The sequence below is a fragment of the Falco rusticolus genome, chromosome 17, assembly GCF_015220075.1.
Source record: "Falco rusticolus isolate bFalRus1 chromosome 17, bFalRus1.pri, whole genome shotgun sequence".
Taxonomy (NCBI): Eukaryota; Metazoa; Chordata; class Aves; order Falconiformes; family Falconidae; genus Falco; species Falco rusticolus.
Window position 1 is genome coordinate 1195500 of NC_051203.1, and position 25171 is coordinate 1220670.

A 25171-nucleotide genomic window follows, 5' to 3' on the forward strand; every position below is an offset into this window, starting at 1 on the left:
TAAATAGCTCCCGGGCCATCCTGACCACCAGCTTGGGACCACTCTTCCTCCACAGGCTTCTGCACAAAGACCCTCCGCCTGCCCCAGCAGCTCTGTGCCCACCAACAGACCCCGCGTGAGGGATGCTGCCAGCCCTGCGCCTTCCCCCTCCCCAGCATGGGGTGCAGCCCCACCCCAGCACCCAGGGGTGCCATCCGGAGGGTGAAGGGTGCTTTGGGGCTGAGCCCCGACCCACCCCAGTAGTGATTTGGGGGAGACGCTGTCAGCCGGAGCCAGGGCGAGCAGCGGCTCTTTGGTCGGGGGTCCCGACCCGGGGGGCGAGCCCGGAGCCCGGTGATGCGCTGGGTCCTCGCTCACCCCAGGCTCAGGCTCTGCCCCCCTGCTCGCCCTCCCCCCCCGGCCCCGCCGCTCACACCCCACCTCAAAAACCGGGTTCGGTGTAAAAACGCGTGTGGGGAGCCTGGGGCTGGCTCTGCCCCCCGCCACACGCCCCCGGCCCCTCCCGCGTTCGCGGGCCCCAGGCCGGGTCAGTCGCCCTTTAAAGGGCCGGGGGCGGCGCCGTGTGATGCTCCCGCTCCGGCGGGCGCTGGCGGAGCCTGCGGGACCGCGCGGTGCCGGGCACCGGGGACCGAGCGCAGCCCCACTCGCCGTGGCCAGCCCGGTGCCCAGCGCCCCCGGACCCCCAGCATGCCCCCCGGGGGACCCTGCGGGGGGGCAGCTCCTGCTACCTTGGGGTGAGGGCGCCCCGGAACCAGCCCCGGGCTGGCAGGACCAGGTGAGGTGGGATGGGGCCGGGGGAAGCGGGCGGCTGCGGGGCCGGGAACCAGCCGGGGGCGGGGGGGGGGGCGGGGGGCGAGTCCCGCTGCAGCTGTATCGGCCCCGGGGGTCTGGCAGGCGGCCCCGGGGCTGCCCCGAGCGGCGGGGGGGGCTCCGCCGCTCCCCCCCGGCGGTGGACCGCGGCCCCCGCTCGCCCCACGGCCCCGGTGGGTGCGGGACGAGCCCCGGCGGGGCTGGAGCCCCAGGGGACGGCACAGGCGAGGAGGGTGGGAGGGGGTCCCGTCCCACCCCCCCGCACAGGCTCCAGCCCGGCTCGCAGCGCAGTTACCGGTGCCAGTTGCCACCCGCCTGCCCGTGCGTTTGCAGGTGACTGAGGGACCCGGTGAGTGGCCGGGGGACACCGGAGCATCATGGCACACTCCGTCTCAGCCTTCCAGGCTGCCTACATCTCCATCGAAGTCCTCATCGCTTTGGTGTCCGTGCCAGGGAATATCCTGGTCATTTGGGCTGTGAAGATGAACCAGGCGCTGCGAGATGCCACTTTCTGCTTCATCGTCTCTCTAGCGGTGGCCGACGTGGCCGTGGGGGCCCTGGTCATCCCCCTGGCCATCATCATCAACATTGGACCACAGACAGAGTTTTACAGCTGCCTCATGGTGGCCTGTCCCGTCCTCATCCTCACTGAGAGCTCCATCCTGGCGCTCCTGGCCATCGCTGTGGATCGATACCTGCGGGTGAAGATACCTGTCAGGTAGGAAAATGCGTCCAGAGCAGCTCCGCGGTGGCTGCTGTGGGGTTACAGGAGCGAGTGTGCCCCAGACTCTTGGAGAAGCACTGGAAGCAGGTCCCCCTCCAGGCTGCCGACCCAGGCACATCTGGCTGCAGCAGCAGCACTCGGGGCAGGCTGGGCTGGGGGTCCTGGAGCCTCCGGCAGCTTCGCCTGGGGGTTTGCGGGAGCACTGGGTGCACAGGCAGGGACTGCATCGTGGCAGCTGGCAGGCAGGGCAGGGTGGCCCCGCACAGGGTCCCCGTGGCTGGGACAAGGTGTGTCCCACCACACATGGAGAACACCTTTCCAGGGAGCGGAAAGGGGACGATAGATTTGTCTTCAGCCCAGGTTTTCCCTTGCTGTGTTGAGCCCAGGAACCCAGAGGTGATAACCTGCTTGCTCATGGACTTGTGGGACACAGCTTTGGGGTTTTGAGGGACCTGAGGTGATAGCCTGGCACGCCTTATGGGACAGGCTCACCCAGGAGGGACCCCCTGGCTGTGGGGCTACCCCACAAATTACTCCTTTCCCTGTTTTTCCTCTTCTCATCATCTGTATCTGTCAAAGCCAAGCCAGTAGCAACTACTGTGGAGTGTAAAAGAGGGGCACGAACTGTATTTGAACTCTGCTGCTCCGGGAGGAGATATTTAACCACTTTGTGTCTGGCTCCCTCCCCGCCGGTGGGGTTCTGTGGCTGGGGGGAGGCAGCTGCAGGGCTGGGGTGCTGCAGTGGGACTGGGGGCTGTCAGCGGGATGGAAGGGGATGTGACACCCGGTGTTGGTGCCACTCAAGTGCAGCTGGTGGGTCCTGGCTCAGACCCTCACCGTGCAGTCACTGTCACTGGTCCCTCTTGCTCTGTCCGAGGATGTGCCCGGGCTGCAGGGACACCTTTGCCAGGCTCATCAGCTCCAGGAAGGTTCCCACTGCTGATGGCATTGCTGGAGAGCTGAGCCCGGCCAGGACAGCTGAGCACACACCAGCTCGTGTCACCCCACCAGCCCCTTTGCAGCTCAGCTGCGGGCTCCAGCCCATTTGCCGGAGGGGTCCACGACCCTGCATCAGCACAAAGGTCCCCCAAAAGGGACCCAGCCCCCTTGTGTTAGGTGCCACCCAGACCCCAGCAGGTGTAGGACCCTTTCTGGTGCTGGAATTGCCTCCCTGTACAGGGAAACATGGACAGGAGGCACCTGCGTCGGGATCAACCGACTGCTCCCTTCTGTCCCCAGATCCACTGGATCAGGCCAGAGGTCTCTTGCTTTGAGGGTTTTCCTGCAGCTATGGGTAGCAGAAGCTGCTCGGTGAAGAAGTGTAAGACAGGGGGGGCACAGGATAAAAACACTGTCCCTGCCCACCCCCTCCTCGCTACACATGATTTCGCAGGCTGTTCCCAACTTCCTCCCTAAGTGTGATTTTTCCCAGCCTGAAAAATCCTCGTCTTCCAGCCTGTTGGTGTAACCAAAGTGATTCTCACCCTGTCATTGCTCTCGGTGCTTTTTTGGTCTTTCCGCATCCCCTGTGTGGCGGGGATGGGTTCAGGTGTGGGAGTACTGCGGCTTTATACATAGCAACACTGCCTAGCTCTTGTCAGTCATTTTCCCAACAGACCCAGTCTTTTTTCCTCCCTTGCTGCCTCTGAGCACCAAATGGGCCTTTTTGGGGAGATTTCTGCCTGATTCCATGAGATTTCCTGGGAGCAATATGAAGTTAGAGCCCCCTGTGCTGTGGATACTTCGGGTGGGTTCTTTCAACCCTGAATTTTGTTCTCCCGTTACGTGCCTGAGCACTCGACATCATGAGATTTCTCTCTGAGTTTTTGTAGCTCGCTTTAATATTGAAAGGCTTCATGGCCACAACAAGAAGGGTTTGCTTTTGCCAGCTCTCCTGTTCACTTATTCCTGGATGTTTCCTTCTTTCCCTGGCGTGAATTCCTGGCAGTTGGCAAACATGGTGATTTTAGGTGACGTTGTGCCCTAGACACAGCAGCAAAACAACATTGGAGATCACGTATAGGACAGAAAACGCCACAAAAGAATACTCCCTGAATCTGAAATGCCTCAAGTTTCTCCCAACCTGTTGCTAGATGCTAAAAGGTGATGCTGAAAACACTTTGACAGTGCTGACAGCTCAAATCACGGCTTCCGTGCTGGTGTTCCTCACTGCGACGCTGAACCCACCAGTGTGCAAATCGGTGCTGGGTGCCAAGAACCTGCGATGCCTCGGTGGGACTTGGGTCCCTCGTGAGACACGAGTGGCCACTCATGCCTGGGACACCTCAGGGAGAGCTGCTAACGTCTCTGAAGGCAGCCATGGCACCCCGTCCTGGGCAGCGATGGCGTCCCACAGTGATTTGCAGGCAGGTAGGGAGCGATGTGGGGGGATCTCTGCCTCAGCCACATCCCAAGGGCAGCCAGGACATGAAGCAGGGACATCATGTCTGCACGTGGCCGACCAGCATCAGGCACGGAGGGGACAGGGTCAGCAGACAGCGTGCACGCCACAGCTCACTCCTGTGCCAAAGAAAGTCCCCAGATAAGCCTGGCACAGGGTGGATGCTCGCCAGCGTGACCCACACGTGGCCTGGCATGGCCAAGGGGGTCTTGTGGGCTGTCATGCATGGGAGTCCCCCACACTCCCTGCTCTGCTCGCAGGCAGCCCTGGCTCTGCCAGGGCTTGGGGAGAGGGGACAGCAGGCAATGAAATGCATTTCATAGGGGCAGCTGACAGGGGCTGGGAGCAGCAAGGAGAGAGGCTCTGTGCATCCCAGCTCCATCCTTGTGCCGGCCACCCCCACAAATGCTGTCTCTCCTCTGGCACACTTCATTTTTGGGGTCCATGAAGGAGTGTGTAAGGGTTTCCACATTCCTGTCACATACTGACCAACTGGGGTGAGGTGGGGACTATTGCCTGGGAATTGTTGTCTGAAGGAGAGGCAACATCACCCCTGGACTTGCCAGGCTTTCTGTTTAACCCCTAGGTAGGGTCCCTCCTGGCTGCTGAGGTCGAAGGATGCTGCCTCCTCCCAAGGGGCCTTTTCTTGACTACGGAGAGATGCAAAAGCATCGCTTGGGTGGAGCAGGCTGAAGCAGAGGGTACCACGGTCCCCAGCCTCCACAGGAACTGCTGTAAACAGCTGGAAACCACCTACAATAGGCTTGTTGCCTTCATGCTGGTGGAAAAGCTCACATGTCCCCTCTCGCATCCTTCCTCCCCGCCTGGCGGCAAGGCAGGACCCCAGTCCTGTTGTCCCCCCCAGCCAGGCACAGCGGGGTCCCCCAGCCCAGCCCAAACTTCCCTCTCAGCCGCACTCAGGGAAGATTAAATGAGTTCAAAGGCAGGGGAAGCAGCCGGCCGGGGGTGTCTGTCAGGAACTGGCCGCTCGGCAGCCCCGCGGCGGCCGGTTCGTGGCAGGATGCTGGAGGGGACCGGGCTGGAGGGATGTTTGTGAGGGGATGTCGCTCCTTTGGCACCAGCCTCTGCTGACTCAGGGCCCCCCCTCTGTGCTCTGAGGTGCTACACTGGGCTTTTCGGAGAGGGCCGTGGCAGAAGGACCTGGTGTTCTCAGGACACGCGGAGCCACAGCCCCTTGGCCAGGGGTGGTGGATGCATGGAAGCAGCCTGGTCCTGTCTTAGCGTGTCCCTGGGGGTCCTCACCTTGTCCACTTTGCTTGGACCACCAGCTCTTTCCTCAAACACTTTGAAACATGCCAGGAAGATAAAAACTGGAGAAATCTGCTGGTAGCCATGAGCCCTTGTACGTGGGGTCTCTCACTCTGCTCTCTCTTCCACCCCCTGTGCCCAGGCCTGGACACTGGGATGCCCCCCTGGCCCTGCCCTTCCCACCCTGTGGCATCCCAAGGAGCATCCTCCCAGGGCAAGCTGCGTTTTGTGTTGCAGAAGGTTTTGAATGCACATGTGAGGCTGCAACGCCATGCAAATTAGATCAAACCATGCTTGAAATTGCTGGGAATTGAGGGGGCAGGAGGCTGGGGTGCAGCAGGGGGAGAGCCCGGGGTAAAGCAGGGTCTGCAGGCAGCACTGGCATTCTCCAATGGTTCAGAAGTGCCCTGTCCTGAGCCCTGTGAGGTAAAACAGCTCAGGGCTGGCAGGAGCTTCCCTCAGCCCTGAACTGCAGCCCCTGCAAGCCAGGAGGTGAGGAGGACTCGAGGGCAGCCTGTGAGCCCTTGGATGGACCCAGCAGTAGAAGGAGGAAGGCTTCCGCACTGGACCTCACAGCTTTTCAGCTCCTGCCTGAGCTCAGGCTCTTGCTGGGATTGCAGCGCTCTTTCCCCTTCTCTCCTGGCCTGCCAAGGGCTGCAGGCGTGGGGCCAGCTGGGGCTGGGTCACAGGGAAGCCTAGGAAGTCTCGTTGCCCTCAGCCAGCTGGGTCGTGGAGCAGGGCATGCGTCTGAGATAGTCCTCCCCTCTTTCCTCTACTGAGAGTTCAAGGAGGATCTTGGCAGGAGAATGGTGGGCACCCCGCTGCCATGGGAGGGGGGGATGAGGAGGATGTCAGGATGAGACCCTGCTTTGGCCCACATTCCCAGGCACCAGAGCACCTAAGGGTGCATGGGCAATCTTTCCAGCACTGCCAATGCTAAGTGCCAGGAAACCTCCCCAGACACTTGGGCTCTGAGACCCAGTAGATGAGTCCAGGATGGAGATGGGGGGGGGGAATGTGTGTGTCAGACCAGGCTGGGGTGTGTGGTGGCCTGTAGAGGCTGGTCCCCTGGGGATGGTACCCACTGAAGTGGGGAGGTATCAAACTGCGGAAGCAATTTTTCAGGCTGTCATGAGGTTTTCAACCCAGAGCAATGGGATGAAATTAAGAAAAGGAAATGTATGCTCCATCTGAGGGCAATTTGCTGGCCAGATGGTGGGTTTTACGTGTCCCCAGGGAGGCAAGGGTGACTGGAGACATCTCTAGCTAGCCTGGCCAAAATAGAAGATAATAAGTGGTGGCAATGGGGGGTGATTCTGTCCAGCCAGGCAAATGAATAAACAAAACCATGACTCTTCTGAGGCTTATTTTTAAATTTAGAGGAAACATTTCAAAAGTGTCCAGGTGTCTCAGAGCCAGAAGCGTGAATTCAGAGAGCTGCAGGGGGACTTTCATGCCCAGGAGCTCATCTAGGTTTCTCTCAACCTCCATTAGTCAATAAAAAGATGCCATCCATCCTTACAGGTCCTCCCCTGTGAAAGCAGATTGGATTTCTGAGGAAAAAGCTCCTATTTTTTCTAAAATGGGGAAATTTGGGGGACTGGCAGGACTTTGCAGCTGCCTCATTGTTTTTTCCCTTGCTGCTCTCCACCAGGTATATTTTTAGCAAATTAAGGTGATCTATGGAGACCTTCATTCCTGAGGAACAGGCAGATCTGAACCAAGGATGGAGAATAAAAGGCAGAAATCACAGTCCAGAGAGGTTTGCTGGAGACTTTGGGCTGTTTCCAAGCTGCAGCTTCCAGCACCCTGCACCAGCTCAGCAGCTTTAGCAGGATGCTAAATCAGAGCAAGTGTTTCACACCGAGCTCTGTGTGAACCAGATCTGGGGTGCATGGATGAGCTAAGCCAGTCCAGGACCAGGAGCTCAATTCTGGTATCACCAAAATACTCAGACCCTTGGAAATGGGAAGGGATTTACCAACAGCTTATATTGGTCTTGAGATCCTGGTAAATACCCAGGTGAGCTGGTTTCCAGCATGACCCTCTGATCGGCAGAGCAAATTTGAGCCCAGATCACACTAAGTCAGAGATCAAAGCCACGAGGGCTCTTCCCTGGGTGACGGGACGTCTGGATTAGGCTCGGCAGGAGCGTGCACAGCTGCCGCAGCAGCACCACGAGACGTTTGCCGACAGACGCAAAATCAGGTCACATGAAAAAGCTGCAGATGCTGCCATGCCAGCCAGAGGGAAGTGGTTTGGGCTGCAGGCAGTGTCCCCAGCTCCCAGGCTCTTAGGGAAAACGCTGGGGTTTGCAGGTGTCAGCCTCCTTGGGATGCAGCAAGGGTCCGACTGTAGGATGCTGTGTTCTTGGTAGCACAGAGGGAAGGGGAGAAGAGCAGTGAATCCTGTGCAGGGATGCTCCAGACTTGCTGATATTTGGGGTTATTCCCAGGTTTTCTGGATTAAAAGGGTAAGGGGAGGTGAATGGCCTCCAGAGACCCTGGGCAGGCTTCCTGGGCAGCAGCACCCCCTCTCATCCCAGCCCTTCTGCATCTCCGAGCAGGGCGCGATGTGGTTCCCGTGCTGGGTAATCCGCCCAGGGTATCATTTTGCCCTGACCTCATTAGCGGCGGGTCAACATCGGTCTCCTCAGCAGAGCTTACGTCTGCCTGCATTGCACTGCAGGGTGATGAGCGAAAACCAGCTCCTTGCTCATGTTCACCTGCTACACCCCAAAATCATGCTCTAGGGATATTTTCATTGGGTTTTTTTCCCCCGTTTCTACTGATTTTCAGGTTAAAGCATTGACTTTTGGCAGGGGTCACCAGTAAATTTGAAGGCATGCTCCCAGAAAGGGCAGTAGCACTTTTGCAGACAGGGAAACTGAGGCACAGAGCAGTGCCGTGTCTCACTCAGGGTGACCCCACCAGGCAGGGACGGAGGCTGGGGCACAGCAGGTATGGAAATTGAGATAAGCCAGGACAACCTGGCCTTTCTGTTCATGCACTGTGCAGTGATCAGCTGGTCTTATGTCACAGCTGTGCCCAGGGCACCCAGCAGCCAGGCTCCTCCGTGATGCCAGCCCATGCCATGGTGATCTGTACAGGAGTAACTCAAGGCAGCGGGGTTATCCAGGAGGCCAGATGGTCCCCCTGGGCTGCAGGTCCCTGGGCTGCAGAGCTTGAATGCCAAGTCACTCCTGTCAGCAATCAGTCCTAATTAAAAGTGACAGCATTGCTATCTACTGAGTCAAAAGGGGCTGAGACACCTCTGTAGGGACAACGTCCTTGGTGAGGGGTCTCCCATCCATGAATTCATCCTGCAGGGAGCACAGACATCAAACCAGGTGAAGATGGGTAGATGGAACCCAGCAAGGCTCTCCCATGTCCATAGCAGTAATTCAGGTTGTTGGGTACCATCAACCCAAGAGGACGTACTCTACAAAGCAGGCCAGATGGAACACTAGCCAGCTCACGTTTCTTCATCCCGTGGCAACACGAACTGTCCATGAGGTCCCCATTGAGCAAAAGGTGAGGAGCACCAACAGCCAGGGCCACCCGGACATGGTGAGATGGACAGTGAGGTGTCTGCAGTGAGTAAGGTGAGGTCCCTCACTGCAGGTGAGTGATGGTCCTGTGTCCATGGTACAATAGTCCATCAGACCCATGGTTGAGTAGCAGAGCTCCCAAAACATCTGGGAATGTCACACTTCCAACAGCACTGCTGAGCACTGGGGAGATGGTGCTCCCTTTCTGGAGCGGCTGGGGTGTTTCCAGCGGGGGGCACTGGGTTGGTGGAGGCGCTGAGGTGGGGGTGATGCACGCTGGGGCTTGGTGCGCTGTGCTTTCCAATGACCCTGTGCAGCTGCTGGCACTGAGACAAGCGAAACACCCTACAGGAGGAGGCTCTGCCAAAGCAAAAGCTGCTGATTCAGCCCGCCCTGTCCCTGCCAGCCCAGCCTGGCCCTGCAGGCAGCATGTCATGAATGAGTCAGGACCAGTTCACCATGGTATGTGCCACCACCACAGCCATCTGGTGCTGGTGCTGGCTCAGGGCATGCAGGAGCCCTTCGATGGGGGGTCCCGGGTCTTCCCCCACCCCTGAGGTGGAAGAAAGTGACTCCAACAGCAGGTATTGTCATCACTTGGTCTTTACAGAAATGGTCCCACCTCCGCTCCGTGCCAGCCAGAGCCGGTGACAGAGCAGAAATAAGTGACTCACGGGGTCAGGGCTGGGCGTGCAGGCAGGCTCAGGCACTCCTCTGCCATGGGGCCAGCACCAGCCCCCTCCCCAGCCACCGGCTCTGGGGCCGCAGGTTGGGTGCCATGTCATTGCCCAGCCCTTAGCACACGCGTGTGGTGCCTGTCCTGCTCTGGTTGGACATGTGCCGTGCGGCCACCACCAGCCAGGCCACCCTCAGCTCCTTTTACACCCCAGGGCACATCACAGCATGGTTTTTCTAGCCCATTCGCAGCGTTAGAATAAGCTGAACTGGGTCTTAAAAGTGCCAGGTTGACTCTGTTGACCAGACAGGGGATTATGGCCATGAGATTGGATGTTGGACAGCTGGGACACAGCCCGCCAGACTGTTCTCGAAGTCTGATCTGGAGGGACTGCCAGACCCGCAGCTGTAGCCTGCAGTCACTGAGCCAGACCCAGCAAGATCTCCTCTAGGACAACTCAAGGCAGCTTGTAACCAAACCCAAGGGGCTATTGGACATGGAGATGTGCTCAGGGGGCACATGGCAGCCACCCAGCTGGGTGGCCTGGGACCTCAACGTCCCTGGGACTCCAAGGCAGAGCAGGCAGGGCTGGGTGAAGGCTCAGGGCTGGGGGCCATAAAGTCACCGCATCCAGGTGGCCCTGCTCGAAATCAGCCTGACAGTGGGGGGGTGACTCACGCCGGGGCTCACAGCATGAGCCTCAGCACAGAGACGGGGGGCACCGGGACTAGTTGGAGCAGACGTGAGGGAATCAAGAGGTGTGGAGGCAGCAGGGATAGAAAGGTCACTGCAACACAAAGGAGGATGGTAAAAAGGAAGAAAATGTGGAGGAGGCACTGTGGTGCAATGACCTGGGAGATGAGTTTCATTGTGACACACACAGGAGTCATTTCAGAGTGGAAAGAAACTGATGGGCTGGAAGAAAACCTCTGGCTGGAGGAAGGGCAGGGAAAAACCTTGCAGGGTCCTGCCCACAGGGGTGTGAGGGAAGCCCAGAGACAGGTCCTGGCGGGTTGTCCCTGCAGACAGCGGGACGTGGAGCATGGAGGAGACCATGGAAGGGATGGGGACAGCTTGAGAGGTTCGTCCCCTTGGGGACAACAGCATCATCTCAGAGCCTGGGGAAATGACAGCTGGCACAGCTGAACTAATATTAACAGCCCTGGTTTATCCTGGAGATAAATTAATGATTTTTTGAAGGGATTCTGCCAGGTGCAGCAGGGATGGACACAGGAGCTGGGAGAACCCAGCATGGGGGCTGCTGATGGGCTGGGAGGAGCAGATCCAAGGAGCCTGTCCTTTTGGGACACGTCTCATCCAAGGTGACCTGAACTTTTAAGCCTACAGAATGGGAAACCAGCCATCCCAGAGGCTGGCCAGGCTGCTGGCGGGGAGATGCCTTCTCTGGCAGCACAGCTGCCCAGCTGCTGGGGCAGGCACGCAGCTCTTGCGTGGGATGCCCAGTTGCAAGAAAGAGCAATTGATGCTCTCCAAGGCAGTCACAAAAAAGCCCCACAGCCAGTGGGGTGTCCTGCAGAATAGCAATGAGCTGAGCAGAGCACCCCCTGCTCCACCAGCACCCAGCCCCACTGCAGCCTGCAGCCGGGCACGCAGCCACCTTTCCCACCGGAGGGCATCTGGATGGGCAGGTCTGGGTATTAAGGAGACATCATCGTTGATGCCATCAGCAAGAGTCAAAAATAACCCCAAGGGGTTGAGATCCTCCTTTCTGTAGAGCACAGGCAGCAATGGGCTAAGGCTCAGATTGGGGGGGGGGAGGGGGCAGGCAAATAGAGGAGGAAGGACAGCTTTTGGTGATGTAGGGCAGTGCAGAGAAGGATCTGTCACTGGAAATTTTTTGGGCATCTGGATTTGCCTTTCACTGCACTAAGCCTGGTGGGACCCAGCAGCTCCTTCTCACGCCCTTGCCCCACCTCTTGTTGCCTTTTCCCTCCTACCCCCCATCCTGTCCTGGCATGGTCCTCGCCCCCTGGCACTGAGCAGGGGACCACTTTCAGCAGCCGTCGCAGTCTTGGGGGGACTGGTTGGATTTTGGTGAAGAACAAAAGTCTCTGTTCACAAAAAGGAGCTGGAGGAGGAAAGGGAATTTTTCTCCTGGCCCCGTTCCCTTGTCTTCCTCAGCAGCCTCCATCCACGTTGCCCCTGAGACCAGCCGCAGTGCTCTCGCATGCAGACCCCTGGGTACCAGCGATGCCCAAGCAGGACCACAGGGACACAGAGGCAGGGAGGTCACATCCCCCGGTCCTGGACCCTGCCTGGGGTGATGATAACACCTTTCCATTGCTCCTCAGAGGAGGGCCAGAGCACAGAAAGCCGGGACATCACTGGCGTAGCTGTCCATCCACCTTCTCCAGGCCACTTCTCTTCCTGCGTCCAGAGACCAGGATGATTTTTCTTGGCCTCCTTCAAACAAGGGAAGTGCCAGCTCCTGGCACCAGGGAGGCTTTCTCATTCAACTCATTTCATCTTGCTTCACTTGGCACATCATAGCCCCCCTCTGCGACTCAGTTTCCCCATCTGTTCACAGAGGGAATGATGCTCCAAACTCCCCGAAAGAGCCAAGAGGCTGATGCTGCGAAATGCTGTCTCAGGCACGGCTGTAACTAGCAGTCTTACAGACAGAGTTATTTCTCTCTTTTCTGCACTGGTAACAACATTCAGTGACTTAAGCCTTGTAACATGCAAAAAAGCAGCACTCTTTTTCCTCTGTGCAAACAGCTCTGCTCGCCTGCGGCACGGAGTGGCCGAGCCTGGGGGAGAGCTCGGAGCACAGATGGACGGGCCAAGCCTGCGCAGTCAGGCGGACGCCGGCGTGGGTGCAGGCGAGAGGGGGTTATTTTAAGGGAGATCATTCCCCACGTTCAGCACTGCTGGGACACAGGTGCTTTATGGGCTCAGCGAGGTCTGTTTGCTCAGAGGGAGCTCCAGGAGCTCCGATACTGCAGCCATCCCCATCTTGCCTTTACAGCCACTGCCATGATGCTCGCAGCGTCAGTGCCACCCTCCGTAGGGCCACCCCCTGCCCAAAGTGCCACAGGTCCATCCCCAGCAGCCTGGGGACCCTCTTGCCGCACGGCACGTCCCTTGTGTGCCGGGGAAGGAGGTGCTGGGTCCCTCGCAGGCTTCACATGTCCCTTGTGCTTGGGGAGGACCTGATCCTGCCTGGCCCACGCATCCTTCATCTCCATGCCCTGCACCAGCCAGGCTGCCTGGGTAGACTCGGGCTGTGTCTGCACATTGCTCCTTGCTTGGATTTAACTGCCGGAGTAATTAGGAAGACGCACAGGGTGTAATTTTTGCCTGACTGATGCATTTCACTGCTGTTCCTCGTCTTGGGGCTCAGCTCTTACTCTCCACCATCCTGATGGAAATACTGAACTACTTCCTTCCAGGCAACAAGGTCAGTCAGTTTTCCTCCAAAGGAATAAATAATCCTTTAAATCTGAAAAAGGAAACAGAGTTTAAGTACTAAACTTCAGGTTTGCTTTACATTTGCACTTTTAATTTGTTTTCCTGGTGAAAGATCAATTCTCTGAGGTGAGGGAACATTTGATTGTGGTGTTAACTGGAGCCTTCACTTTCAATTTGGCATTTAATTTGGCTGATCAAGATATATCGATCTGCACTGAACAGATTCTTCCCAATGCAAATAACTTAATGGCTTGACATATATGTGCTCCTCCTGGTTTATAGGGTGGTGGACAGGTGAATAGCACAGGTTTTCCTCAAGCTCTGTGGCAAGCTGTGCTTGGACAGGTTGAAAGTCAACCATAGCACAAAACAGCATCTCCAAAATTAATTTCACTGATTGAAAGTACATATATGAAGTCACTAGCAAAAAAAAAAAATAAAAAATTAATCCAACTGCTTTTTGCATTTGAAATTGATCTTTTGATCAGGGGAAATATGCATTGGACAGAAGACATTGAACTGGTTGTTTTAGATTATCATGTCCTCTGAGGTTTAGAAACAGCAGATCTTGCTGGCATGCCTAATTCTTATTTAGACATTGGGCAGAGAGAACAACCCCCCACATTTTGTGAGCTCCCAGCCAATTTTTTGGTTTTGAATGTACTTATCTTTGAACTGGGCTAAGTGCAGGGAGGGAAATGTTCCCTTTGCAGCGACAAATCGTGCTGTGGGGATCCTGGACAGCAGTAACGAGTTGTAGCCTAAGAAACTGAGGAGTTCAGCTGTTGACTGTGAAATCAGGAGTCAGGTTAGCAGAAGTGTAAAAAACAAGAAATTAAAAGGCAGCCCGTACTAATCTCTTGTTCCAGCTCCAATTTAGGATATGTCTTTTTCTGAAGACTGCTTCTGCATTGGAGAGATAAAGACCCACCTCAGCCCTGCTTCATGGCTGGGTTAATGCCTCTTAACAGGAGATGCTATCTCCATTTTCCTGCCTCCCATTTATCCAGGGAGCAGAACTCGATGTCCTGTCGAATGCAGAAAAAAATGCCAACAGCAGGTCTCAGGACGCCTCTTATTTCCCTTCTAGTTGGGACCTCTGATCTCCTCCTGCCTTTTAATGGCTCTTGGTGCTTTTCAGACTCACCTGGTTGGAGGTCTCCTGTGGGTACCAACCTGGCCTTTGATTTATCAGCGTTCGCAGAGCACGGTGGTGACAGGCAGGGAAGGACGGTGGCACTGGCAACCTGCCCTGGTGCTGTGCAGATGGCACCAGGCGCTTCCTCTGCTGGCATCTTCCTCCTCGCACGGCCGGCTTTCTGCAAGCCGCAGCGTCTGTGGGATGGAGTAGGAGCCATGGAGGCTCTCGGAGCCCAGTCACACCAGGCATTTTATATCTACCATCTCATTGCAATTTCTCATAAAGCACACATTTGACAGATTTGGCATTTTCAGTGGGTTTTAGAGCTGCTTGCTTTCTTCGTTCTCTCCTCTTCCCCCTCCCTTCTCCATTTTGGGAGCTGACTTCCAGAATCCTCATTTCAAAGAGGTTCCTTTGCATAAAGGATAAAAATATGCAATGCATAGAAAAATTGAAGTACAATACAAATAGTAATTGAAAAAGCCACTGCTTTTATCCAGTGAAGCCCTGGATTTACACTGAAGATAGCCAAAGCTGCCTTTTATCCCTTCTTTGTACTACATGTGTACACTGCCCCGACTTCGCTAATCGCAGGGGGACACGCAGGGACACGCAGGATCAGCTGCGGAGTCAAGCCTGGGCAATCAGCTCCCAGCTAATTGCCACGACAGGGGCAGGGCTGATGTGTGAGAGCCTGCGAGGTGGCCACATCCACAGGGTGGTGGTCCGGCATGGCGAGGGCAGGCGAGGCCAAGCACACTGACCTCCCCGCCAGGGCGCTCGGTGAGGAACAGCTCCAGCCCGCTGCCCACAGAGCCGCGCACATGGGGTTTGAGCGGCTCCTCCTGAAACCTTCTTGCCCTGCAGAAATTGTCTTCAGCTGGAGGTGGGGTTGCTCCCAGTGTAGAAGGGACTCAGCTGTGTGATGGGGGCGTGCAGGACCCACCCTCAGGCTCAGACTCATGCTCCTCTCCAAGGAGATGTCCGCATGCCAAATTTCTGTTTTTTACAAAAAAACTGTTTAGACACTAAAAATGTCCATTAGATTTACTGTCTGGGGGTAACACTTAAAACAAATCCATTGTGCCCATCACTCTATCCATCAGCGACGTACCCAACTTTCATAATTTCACCCCCACCTCTTAGGGACTGGGCTGTTCCTCTGTATGTGCCCTAACTCCTGACATCCTAGTGCTATAGAAGAATCTCAGTTTCTGCTTCTAATCCCTTTTAAAGCAGCACTTCTCATGCTTTGCATTGCACAGAAATGCTCAAAAATGCTGCTGCCTGAAACCAGGAGCCAAAAAAACAAGAACATCACATTTTTTCCCTCCAGTTCTGAGATTCTCAGCTCGTTTCACGATTTTGCAACCGTTGCCAATAGTGTTAAATCATTTCCCTCCCACTTACCTTGGGGTCCTGGAGGGAGAAGCCAACGATCCAGGAAAATCCTGGAGGGCTGTGACCACACATGGTAGAGCTGGGAGGGATCCCTGGAGCTGCCTGGGTGCAAATCTATGGCTCAGTGCGACTTGTACCCCATTGACCAGGGACACTGGGTGCACATGCAGGACTGTCATATGGCAGCAGGAGGGTGACACATCCAGAGCATGGCCACCCCAGTGCAGGCGCTCAGCACCCTTGGATGCACTCAGTGCTGCCCACAGCATCAGGTGGTCTCACTGCTCCCTTGGGGCATGAGGGATCTGCTGAGGTTAGAGGGCAGCACTCCCCAGTCGGCACAAATTAAATTATCATTTCCAGCAGGCGTTGGATGCCCTGGGTGTCCCCAGCCCCTTGCTTAACCCCCACCCACCCACATTTGGGGTGAGCAGGCTGAGCAGTGGGTGAGTAGTCCTTGCAGAGAATTGCTACTTAGGCAGTGGCAGAGCACTTGAACGTGTCGGGATCCAGCCACAGGCTGTAAACCAAGGCCAGTTTGAAAACAAGATTAACTTTATGTGCACAAAGGATTTATATTTGCTGCTGGGTTAAAGGATGCTGCTTGAAGGATGTGAGGAAAATTGCCTTTCTCATTAAGCAGCAGCAGATGACACACGCTCCTTTGCCTTCTTTGGACAACAGTAGTGTCTCCTCTACAGCCAGGGCAGAGCCTGGAGGGGGAGGACGTGTGTGAGGTCCTCATGCTTCCCATCCTCCCGCTCTGCAACCTCCACTCCCCCCCCCCCGCCCTGTGCTCTCCCTTCCCCTTGCAGGATACTGTCACAGTGGGAGCCACCAGGATGCCCAAGCAGAAGGCATTGGCTCTGGTCCATGGTGGAGCTGCCATGGAGGTTACTCACATTCCACCTCTGAGATGAGGACAACTGAGAAGTGACCTGAAAAGAAGCTCTGCAGTTACTGGAAGCTGGTGGTTTGCTCCCAAAGATGGGTTTGATTCATTGCCAGAGCCCAGGGAGTCCAGCAGCACAGACATCCCGGAGGCAGCAGGCTGCAGAGGTCCAGCCAGCACCTACTGCTCCATCGAAGCCAGGAGCAGCCCCAGGAGAGGTGCACGCGTGCTTGGCGATGAACTCATCTAGGCTGGTGTGATGTTGTGGCTGCTCCTAATATCCCGAGGACCAGAGATGTGAGAATACAAATCTCTCTGGCTCAGCAGGCAAAGATTTGACTTGATCCTCTAGCTAGAACCTGAAATACGGCAGGTTTTGACTCAAAAACCAGGCAGCCAGCGTGGGTGTCTCTATGGGTATTGGGGAGCAGGGAAACAAGCCCTTAAGCAGCCTCATGAGGCTGTGGGTGATACTGCCCCATGGGAGATGCCAAACTCAAGGTGGGCTGAGCTGTGACGTGTGCTCTGAGGCTTGGTCCCACCAGGGGTGATGGCATCACAAGAGCGGCAGATGTGGGGGGATGTGTCTGCCCTCTGGTTCCACGCTGTGGAGTGCTGGAGCTGGGGAAGGACACCTCCTCCCACACTTGCAGCCATCCACTGGATGGACATCTCTGATGGACTCATGTTTTGTACTGCCAGCCTGGGGTGAAGATACCCTGGCACAGCCTGGCTGCCCTGTAGAAGCATCATTCCCCATTTGCAGGCACTGTAACCCATAAAGCGCTTTTCTACCTTATTTCCCCTACTTCTTGTGGGGATATTTGTGTCCCTAGGCTGCATTTGGATGTGTCCACATTGCTCTGCAGTCCTCAGGGATCACAGGGTGCTTCCAAGGTCCTGGGAGATGTCTGCACCCTGTCTGGGGTGCAGGAGGGCTGCAAATGGTCCAGACCCCTGCACAACCTTCTCCAGCAAAAGCTCAAAGCACAAAACCTCCTTTTTTTGTCACTTTCTTACCATGTGACCAGCTCCAGCTTTACCCATTGCTAAATGAAGCACTCACCAAAGCCCTGGGGACACCATGGCTTGGTGTGTGGGGACCAGTCAGTTTTGCAGGATGGATTTGTTCTCATAAGCCTCATAATCACCCTCGCCTTTATCCATTAAATAATCAGTGGCTATTAAAAGTGGTTAGAAACATTCGGTGGCCCTGCCAGCTGCTTCGCTCGGCTGAGGCCACTTGTGCTTTGGAGTCACTTGGTGCAGAATAATTCCCATGCAGAGAGCTCCCATCTCAGGATGCTAAAACCAAACCCTGGACACAGACTGGACCAGGAGGCACTTCAGTGGGATGCACACAGCCCAGTGCATTTATACACGCCGCTGCACACGCTTTCATCCTCTCTCGCGGTGGCTTTGGGTGAGGTTTGCATGAAGCAGCCTCATGGTGTGGTGCCTCTTGCTGCGGTGGAGCGGACCCAGAGTGTTTTGGGAGCAGAGGTCCTAAAAGACAGGTTGGTCATAGCCCAGCTCCCCTCTGCTGAGGCCGGGGGGGCTGAGCTGCTGTAGACTGTGGGGCACCAGGTGTGGGCTGAGCTGGAGGGCTTAGAAAGGTGCCAGCTGCTTGCAGAGCTGTTGCCAAGCAGAAAGGACACCATACTGTGAGAAAATCCTTCTCTGACTCTTGGTGGGTGGGGTCCCAGCCCTGCTCTGCCCCTCGTCAGGGGTGCTGCCCCAGCTGTGGTGGCAGCTGTGACCTCTGAAATCATGGCTCACTGCACGCAGGGGGACTCGCAGCAGCGTGGCAGGACCTGGCAGCTGTCGGGGACATCCATCCCTGGATCCCATCACAGACTACCAGCTTTGGACTCCCCCCAAAGCCTCTTCTTAGAATCATAGAATCATTTAGGTTGGAAAAGACCTTTGAAATCATCAAATCCAACTGTTAACCCAGCACTGCCAAGTCCATCACTAAGCCCTGTCCCTAAGCACCGCAATCTCGGTGTGTTTTAAACACCTCTAGAGGGTGGTGATTCCACCTTCTCCCTGGACAGCCTGTTCCAATGCCCGACCCACTCCTTCCCACGAAGAAATTTTGAACTTAAGGTTTTTACTTAAATAAGCCCAAAGGAGATCTGAAGGGAAGGAGAAAAATAACCAAAGCAAGAGGCTGAAGCAGGAATAAACTTTTCCCATCCAGTTAGAGGTGACGAAGGAGTGACTGCACGGTTCTCTGTGAAGCAGTGTCCCTCCTGCAGCACGTCTACCTTGTGCGGGTACCCAGGGAGCTCCTCGCCCCAGCCCGGAGCCACAGCTGAGATGATTTCCCTTCACAGCACTTGGATGCCGCTTTGTATTCTCAGCTTCGCATTTCTGAGCAGCTTGAACACCAACATCGGAGTTTCCCACCCAGCAGCCCCAGGACACTGAAGGATCTGAAGCAAAGATAGAGCCAGGAAAAAAAGATGCAGGAACCAAAATCCTCTGACATCAAAGCACTTTTGTCTAGAGATTTTCAATTAGATCAGGACATGCTCTGGCTGCTTTTCCTTGCTGCATTCATAATGCAGATGAGCTTCATGTCAGCTTGGCCTCCTTTCCTCTTACCACGTTGGCTCCAGCTTCATTTCATTAGCAATAGCCTGCCTTCATTAGTGAATTAATTCCCCAGGAATTGCACTGCAATAAACTCTACCAGAGCAAGGACCAGCAAAGCCACATTTTGGGGCTCTCTGGACAGCTGCAAGTGTTTTCTGGACAAAAAGGTTATTCACAGAAATACTAAAAACAAACAAATTTTATTCAAACCAGGCCTGGAATCTTTAAAGCTTTTTCAACCAAAACAAGAAGGGTTTTGTGAGTGTGAGATTGGGATCGACCTGTGGGTTGGAGACCTAGGAAAGGAGACCTCGTCTCCCTGTTGGGGGACAGACCCTGAGACAAAAGTCAAATCAATAGAAATGCAATGAATGTGTCACTCTCCGTGTGTTTTCATATGTGTCCTGATATGTTCAATGGCCATGGGGGCTTTGCCCACCCAGTGCCAGACACCTAAAGAGCAAGTCCTGGGCTGAGCTGGGCTCCCTTTGCTGCCACAGAGAGGGATGCAGAGGTCTGGCTACGTCAGGATGTGGCAGAAAAAGTTGAGTCAAGTGTGGGAATGATGAGCAAAGGGAAAGGAGGGTGGATAGTGTCTTTGGGTTGAGGGCCCAGGGAGCATTTAATGATCTTCTGGAGAAAAGGGGCCTTAATATCTCCCCCAGTGACTCCATGCTTAGCCCAAGAAACTCTGCAATATCTCCTGGAGCATCCCACCACGAGACAGCATCTCTCCCTGGAGGACCCTGCTCCGTATATCCCCGTTAGCTCTGCACAGCCCTGGGGGACAGTTTGTTTGCCTCTGCCTCCAACCATCACTTTTTGCAGTTCCCCTGAGGACACAAACAGCACTCTATCAATAATTGATATTTTGCCTCTTTGCATTATTTTCTAAACCCACAAAGACATTTTTGTTCCACAGCAAACCAGAGCTCCTGCCCATCCCAGGATATCAATGAGGCTGGATGTTTGCTGTGCTCCCTCCAGGCTCTTTTCTCCTGGCCTTGGCAGGGCATTCAGGAGGACTTGGGGTGATGCCCATCTCTGTGGGGAAGGGATGGTGCAAAAACCACCAGTGAGGGAGGACAGGAGGAAAATCTAGCAATTATGGTCAAGCCTAAAGCCCCACAGACAAAGGAAACAAACCCAAATTGTATGATGATGGTGGTGACTACTATCATGGATGGTTTAGTCACAGCTGTTAATAAAAATAATAGTAGTAATAAAATTGCAATGATGTTAGCAATTGTTCCAGTGCTGATGATAATGATAAGATTATTTATTAATTGTGAACCATTATCAGCATTTTCTAGTGCTTCCGCCACCCAGACCCATCCCAAACTCTAGTCCTATTATATTAATGCAGAATGAGGTAAATGAGAAAGGCTTTTTCTTTATGGCATAACCAAGGAAGAAATACAGGAGCAGCAAAGTCTGCCCCTACCCCTCTGCTAATTGCCCCCTCCCAAATGCCCTGTGCCATGCGGTTGAGCGTTAGGCAGGATCTTGCGTTTCCCTCCTTTAAGTGAGGTTTGAGCCCCACAAGAGCTGTGTGGGCAGGCTCTGTGGGGTGCACAGAGGTGGCACTGAGTCATTTCATGGCTTTTGTCATTGTCTGTGTAGGGCTGATGGGGACAGTGGACATCCCAGAGCCCCCAGGGAGCATGTTCCCCTGCAGGGTACTGCAGCTGCCTCTGCTCTTGGCTTGTTGCTGGAAGGAGCAAAAGGAACAAAAGCCCCGGATCCAAATGTTGCTGTTTTCTATGGATTTTTCTGGTTCAGCCACGGTTCCTGTGACCGTGGTGCACACCTGCTGGGGGATGCATGGACAGGCTTTGCTCTGAGCTGCTGGTGGCTTCTGCAGTGCCACGCTTAAATCTCGCAGTGCAAAGTCACTTGAGGAGCAGGGAGGGCCAGGTCCTGGTGCTTGAACTGCTGAGTGTGTCAGGCCAGGCACGTACAGCGAGGTGGTGGAAATGGATGTGCAGCGAGGAAGGATGGATATGGAGCATGGCAGAGAGATGGATGTGTGGCAAGGAGGAGGGATGGATGCGCAGCAAAGTGGGGGCATCCATGTGAGGCAAAGAGGGATGGATGTGCAGTGAAGAGGAGAGATGGATGTGCATTAACGAGAGATGGATGTGCATTAATGAGAGATGGATGTGCATTAACGAGAGATGGATGTGCATTGAGAAGGTATGGATGTGCACTGAGGAGGACAGATGTGTGGTGAGGAGGCAGAGGGACGTGCACTGAAGCGGGGAGATGAACGAGCAGCCAGCAGCGTGTGGGGTGGTTGCTCTGCTATGTATGTATTAGACACTTTGGACCATGTGAGCTTGTGTGCATCCAGGGACCTGAGGTCTGCATGACCTCCACAGCTGTCCTGATAGCCATCTGCACAACACGCGGTGTTCTGGAGCTGCAGGGGGCCGGGACCATCCGGGCTGGGCCCCCTGCAGCCGTTCCCCATCCCCTCTGCTTTGGCTGTAAGAGTGAACACTGCGTCCTCTGCTCTGACCCTGGTTCATGACTAACAACAGGTCTAGAGGTCACCCTGCCCCATGTGCCCCCCCAGCCCAGGCATGCGGGCAGGGGGAGAAGGGGTGGGTGCTCGGGGAGCAGCTCTGCTCCTGGGTGCTGGCTGCCAGCGCTGGAGAGTGTTTGGGGACGATGCTGGCACAGCTGCTGCTCCACAGCTCAGCAATGGGTGCAGGGCAGGGAGCAGAGACCACTGGGAGTGGGGAGATGGGATGCGGGGACTGCAAAGAGGGAAGGAACTGGGCGGGGTGGGGTTGGGTGTGTATGTGCTGTTATTTCTAGCATTGCTCCCCCACAAGCTGCTGGAGCTTGGGGAGGTGGCAGTGGGCTGTCACGGCTGGAAGGGCACATCAGCCCTCCCCAGGGACCTGTTATCGGTGACATGGGGTACATGGGCCAGCACACAACCCCATGGGAGCCTGAGCCTCCAGTATCCCTGTGCCGCTCCTGTGTTGTCGTCCCTGACCCTTTCCCCTCACTTGGCCCACAGCACTGGTGCTCCCCCACCATCCCTCATCCACCCCATGCCCCAGCTCTCCCTGCCCTGCACCTTTCTCAGGGTCTCCTGCCTTCTTTCCTCACCACAAGGAATAAATCACCCTCCAGATCCAGCCTCAGCTCTCAGAGGAGGACCTGGCTGCCTTTAGGATGCTGGGAATCTTTTCCCAGGCCAGTGGGAGTTCATTCAGGAAAGCTGTTTGGGGCTGGTGGCTCTGGACTCTGAACTTCTGAGGCTTGATGTTCCCCCTCTCCACCCTGCACCCCTCCATGCTCCCACCCAGACACCTTGCCCCTGAGATGGGTCTTGAGAAAGGACCTTCAAGGGGGTTTGGGGTCTTGGCTGTATTAAAAAGCCCCAAAATTCTCCATTTTTCCACCAAAGGTAAAGGCTGCAGTCATGCAGCAGAGAGCTCTGAGCATCAGGATGCAGATCCAGGTTTGCCAGCCACCTCCACACGGTCCCCATGGCCGGGTTAACACCAGCATCGCTGACAAACCCAGCAAACAGTCAGGAAAACATCCTTTGTTCAGTCCCCTCCAGTGGAAAGCAGTAACACTTGGGCTCCGAATCTTCTCAGCCTCCAAAGACAAGCTTTTCTTTGAGGGCCAGGGGGAAAAATCAATCTAGCAGGCTCCACTTCCCGCTTGGAGAGCTCTGGAGAGACCAGCCCAGCCCCGGCGTGCTCCCCAGCGGCATCAGGGAGGGAGCAGAGCCCAGCCGGAGCACAGCTCTCCTCCTCCTCCTCCTCCCTTGGCACTGGCCCATTAGGAAAGAGGGTTTTGTCGATCAGCTCAGCACATTAGGAAATGAAACAGGCTGTGCCCAGAAGCTTCCCCGGGGGTCCATTAGCACCGGCAGATCCTTCCTGCAGCCCAGTGGGTCCCAGAGGATGCTTTTGCTGGCGATTTCCTCCCCGGGCGCAGGGGGAATTGTCTGGGACAGGGTGCCAGCAGTGCGGGTGCATGGGGGAGGGAAGAGTGACCTGCCGCTGTGGGTGCGGGGTGCTCACATGTAAGGTGGGCTGCTGGAGTGACGTGAAACCTCCCCTAGATATGCGAGTTGAACGTGCAGGCATGCTCCAGGTTGCTAATGCACTTCTTGGCTTAGCATCAACCCCCAGAGCTCCAGGATCATGTCTGAGGTCTCTGCACCCCCCCGGGGCGTGGGGTGGGAGACAGGGTGAGGTTCCCCAGGGCACATGCAGAGAAACCAGTCCGTTAACACATCTATCAGGACAAGCTGTTACCAATTGCCAGGGAAGGGAATGAGGAGCATCATGTCGTCTCAGTATGGGTGCTGCCACCCCACACGGAGCAGCCAGCCCCCAGGCAGAGCATCTCACCTGTGTTTAATTCTTTCCTGTGGTTGCTGTCTCTTCCACAGGTATAAGAGTGTGGTGACACCCCGGCGGGCAGCAGTGGCCATCGCTTGCTGTTGGATCGTCTCCTTTCTGGTGGGACTCACCCCTATGTTTGGCTGGAACAACCTGAACAAGATGCGGAGGACTCAGGAGCTGAATGGCAGCCACACGGAGTTTGTCATCAAGTGCCAGTTTGAGACGGTCATCAGCATGGAGTACATGGTGTACTTCAACTTCTTCGTTTGGGTCCTGCCTCCCCTGTTGCTGATGCTGCTCATCTACTTGGAAGTCTTCAATCTCATCCGCAAGCAACTCAACAAGAAGGTCTCCTCCAGCTCCAACGACCCCCAGAAGTATTATGGGAAGGAGCTGAAGATCGCCAAGTCATTAGCACTGGTCCTCTTCCTCTTCGCGCTCAGCTGGCTCCCTCTGCACGTCCTCAACTGCATCACCTTGTTCTGCCCATCCTGTGAGACACCACACATCCTCACCTACATCGCCATCTTCCTCACCCATGGCAACTCGGCCATGAACCCCATTGTCTACGCCTTCAGGATCAAGAAGTTCCGGACAGCCTTCCTGCAGATCTGGAACCAGTACTTCTGCTGCAAAACCAACAAAAACGCCAGCACCACCACGGCTGAGCCGGGCAACTAGGGGCTGGGAGAGAGCAGAGGAGGGTCCTCCGTGCCCAGCCCACATGGGGCCATCTGGCCACTGTCCCTGCTGTCAGGGGAAAGGGTAGAGAGGACCGGGAAGGCTGGGTTCACCAGCCCTGTGCAATCCAAACAGCCGTGTCCCCCAGCTGCCCCAGGAGGTTATTTATTCACAAGCATCGTACTGTTTTGATATTGTAGCCTGCAATGTTCCTTTCTTTTTTTTTTTTTCCTGTTTGTTTCTGTTTTTCATTTTTTTAAGGGTTGCCAAGTATTTAAGGAGAAATTGTACAGACAAAGACGCAGTTTATCTTCATGCAAATAAAGTAAATGATAAAAACCACCCAGGAGGTCCTCTGCCATTGATGGAGAGAGACCTCTAGCTCCTTGGAGCGTGGCAGTTGGTGATGCGGGGAACACCTCATACCCTGGCCCCTGCATCCATGGACCCGTGGAATGGCAGTGAAGCTGCTGGGAATTGGGAGAGCCCAGGGCAATGTGGTTTCTGCAGCTCTGAAGCTGGGAGCTTTCAAGCTCTTTCTTTCCCCCACGGAGAGGTGAGCTGGGCTGAGACATGGGAAGAGATAGGAAAAGGCACCCCGTGGCAATGCCAGCACGCCCAGGGTGACGAACCCACCATCCCCACAGAGCAAAGAGTCGTTCTCCAACTCACAGATACCAGGGAGGTAGGTAGAGGGGAAAGGAAGCCTTTAAGCATAACCCCAGGGTACTCTGCAAGAAGTACCCTTCGCTGCCCCGATGGCTCCCCACGGAGCCCAGCAGCACCCACCAGCCCTGCAAGCTACACCCAGACAGCTGTGTCCCCTCCATGTGTCGTTTCTCTCCTTTCACTTCAGCGTTGAGTCATTTCTCCCTCTTTTCTCCTGCCTGCCTTCTGTGGAAGGCAGTCACAAGTATCTCCCAGCCCCTGCCCCGTGTCCCCCATGTCACTCCCTACCACCCTCCCTGTGCAGCCAAACCCTTTTGACCAAACCTTGGTGGCTGATGCAGCCACCTCCACGGCCCAGGGGAGCAGAGGGGCACCTGCACCCCCCTGGGGCCAAGCAGGGAGGGCTGCAGGCCACCGTGGCCATGCTGATGCTGCCACAGGGCCACTTCCCCACCCCGCATCCCTGCCTTAGGTATGGCCGTGAGCAGGGTGTATTATCGGTTACTTTTGAGGAGATGGACCAGTGCTGGGTTCATGGTTGGACT

At 55.6% G+C, this 25171-nt stretch overlaps 1 protein-coding gene across 1 annotated transcript; it reads left to right on the plus strand.

Annotated features, from left to right (window-relative positions):
* Nucleotides 1-659: 659 nt before the first annotated feature.
* Nucleotides 660-24359, plus strand: ADORA1 (adenosine A1 receptor). Its single transcript, XM_037410763.1, has 3 exons — nt 660-775; nt 1144-1528; nt 23324-24359. The coding sequence occupies exons 2-3, from the start codon at nt 1188-1190 to the stop codon at nt 23955-23957; spliced, it is 975 nt and encodes a 324-aa protein (XP_037266660.1). The 5' UTR covers nt 660-775; nt 1144-1187; the 3' UTR covers nt 23958-24359.
* Nucleotides 24360-25171: the final 812 nt, after the last annotated feature.

What these genes read in the sequence shown, in the direction of transcription:
- ADORA1 (XM_037410763.1), top strand. Translation starts at nt 1,188, where the DNA reads ATGGCACACTCCGTCTCAGCCTTCCAGGCTGCCTACATCTCCATCGAA. An exon ending in CGGGTGAAGATACCTGTCAG is followed by an intron (nt 1,529 to 23,323) that starts GTAGGAAAATGC and finishes TCTCTTCCACAG; the next exon opens with GTATAAGAGTGTGGTGACAC.